The sequence below is a fragment of the Capsicum annuum genome, unplaced genomic scaffold (genome assembly GCF_002878395.1).
Source record: "Capsicum annuum cultivar UCD-10X-F1 unplaced genomic scaffold, UCD10Xv1.1 ctg72331, whole genome shotgun sequence".
Classification (NCBI taxonomy): domain Eukaryota; kingdom Viridiplantae; phylum Streptophyta; class Magnoliopsida; order Solanales; family Solanaceae; genus Capsicum; species Capsicum annuum.
Window position 1 is genome coordinate 1 of NW_025882238.1, and position 2,039 is coordinate 2,039.

The 2,039-nt window shown below is 36.9% G+C and overlaps 1 protein-coding gene across 1 annotated transcript; it reads right to left on the reverse strand.

Moving 5' to 3' along the window:
* Positions 1-27: 27 nt before the first annotated feature.
* LOC124894257 (thioredoxin-like 3-1, chloroplastic) lies at positions 28-1,998 on the reverse strand. Its single transcript, XM_047404989.1, has 3 exons — positions 1,121-1,998; positions 413-479; positions 28-312 (listed from the first exon to the last, which is right to left on the reverse strand). Exons 1-3 carry the CDS (start codon positions 1,204-1,206, stop codon positions 205-207), a joined length of 261 nt encoding a protein of 86 aa, XP_047260945.1. The 5' UTR covers positions 1,207-1,998; the 3' UTR covers positions 28-204.
* Positions 1,999-2,039: the final 41 nt, after the last annotated feature.

A 2,039-nucleotide genomic window follows, 5' to 3' on the forward strand; every position in this document is an offset into this window, starting at 1 on the left:
ATCATCATACTAAATAAAATATAGACATAAGTGTGCCGGTTAACTTGGCCTTAGCTAGCATCTACGCCCGCAAACATACCCGTCCTACACGGCGTTTCACGTGAATTGCCAAGCAGGATGCGTGTGTGTACTTGTTCAACTTTTAATAATTTATAAGTCTATTTGCGCACACTCAAAGTTGAAGGACGTTGATGCCAACTGAGGTCAAGTTAAAGGGCATGTGTATGTGTTATTCCTAAAATAAAACATCTTTCGAACATTGAAAGGACTGAGAAACCACAGACTTCTGCTCACCTGAATAGTTGGCATTTTCTGGAGATCAAAACAAAAACCAAATTAGTTGCCCAACACAGGAACATGAACAAAATGACAGCTAAAAGAACACTCAAGTTATGCCCAAAACAGTACTTACTGAGACGTTTCCGCGCTTCACTAAAGTTTGTGGCACTTTATTGACATCCACATAGTAGAATTTGAGTCTATAAAAAAGAAGGTAAAGAACATATCAAATGTCTAAAAGTTTACTAATATAGTAGACCATTTCCTTTTAAGATACAAGAATGCATAACCATGGTAGTCTGATAACAAAATATAAAGAAAGATGTGTTATTGAGCAAATAATCTATAGAGTTCCCTTCCGTTTAATACGCCATTCTCAATTTAGTGTCTGACTAATTCGGATTCATGCGGGATAGGCACACCAGAAAGGAAAATCGCTCGCTATCAAGAAGTTCTTCATTCTCACGGGTCGAAAATGAGACCTTTGGTTTTGGGCGGATTGACTCCAATCATCCCAGCACACCCCTAGGTAACAAACTGTAGAGTTCTTGATGCTATAAGTGAGTATATTACTATCAATTACGATGAAATTCTAGTCATAAAAAGCCAATTTTTCTTGTGAAACTATTTCTCAATTAATAACGTGGCAAAGTACAGCAACAGCATACCCAGTGCATTCCCGCGTAGTGGGGTCTGGGGAGGATAAAGTGTACGCAGTACATACCACTACCTCCGAAGAAGTAGAGAGGTTGTTTCTGATAGACCCCTGTCTCAACATGGCAAAATAGTTTCATATATTGTCATGATTACACAAGCATTAGACAAAGAAAAAGGAGCTTACTTGGTATCAAATTCAGCTGAAAGTTTCTCCAATTTAGGCTTCAAATATATGCATTTCCGGCACCAAGCAGCCATCCTATCAATCATTTGCTATAAACAAATCAATCTAACTACAACTCTATGAACTTGATTATGTCTGTTCTTCTTCTTAAAAATGTCGAAAATAATACAATAATCATTTTCATATCTATTTTTTTTAAACAAAATAAAACAATCATCCAGTATCCGCACTCCATCTTTGGGCTCAAACACGAGACGTATGGTTAAAAAGGCCTTTACTATCAAAAAGACTCCATCTCAGGTTAGAGACCTATGGTTAGAAGAAGGATCTTTGCTATCAAAAAGATTTCATCTCAGGATTCAAACTCGAGACCTATGACTAAAAGAAGGATCTTTTCTCTCAAAAGGATTCCATTCCAGGACTCGAACCTGAGTCAAACCAATGGTTAAAGGAAGGACTTTTACTATCAAAAAGAACCTCTATCTTGGGCTCTAATCTGAGACACGTGGTTAAAGGGAGGATAATTCTTATCAAAATATTCAATCTCGAGTTCAAAGTCAAAACTTATGGTTAAAGAAGTACCTTTACAATCAAAAAAAGGGCCTCTACAATTGAAAAGGCTTTATTTCAGCTCAAACCCGAGACCAATAGATAAACGGAGGACCTTTACTATCAAAAGGCTCCATGTCATGCTCAAATCCGAGACCTATAATTAAAGATACAAACTTTACCATCCAACCACGTTCTTTTCTTATCACAAAGAAGGAAAAAGTAGAACAACTCACATCTCAAGTTCAAACTCGAGACGTCTAGTTAAAAGAACAACCATATAAGAAAGACTCCATGTATCTGCTCAAACTCGAAACCTATGATTAAAGATAAAACCTTTACCATTCAACCACATTCTTTTCTCATCTCA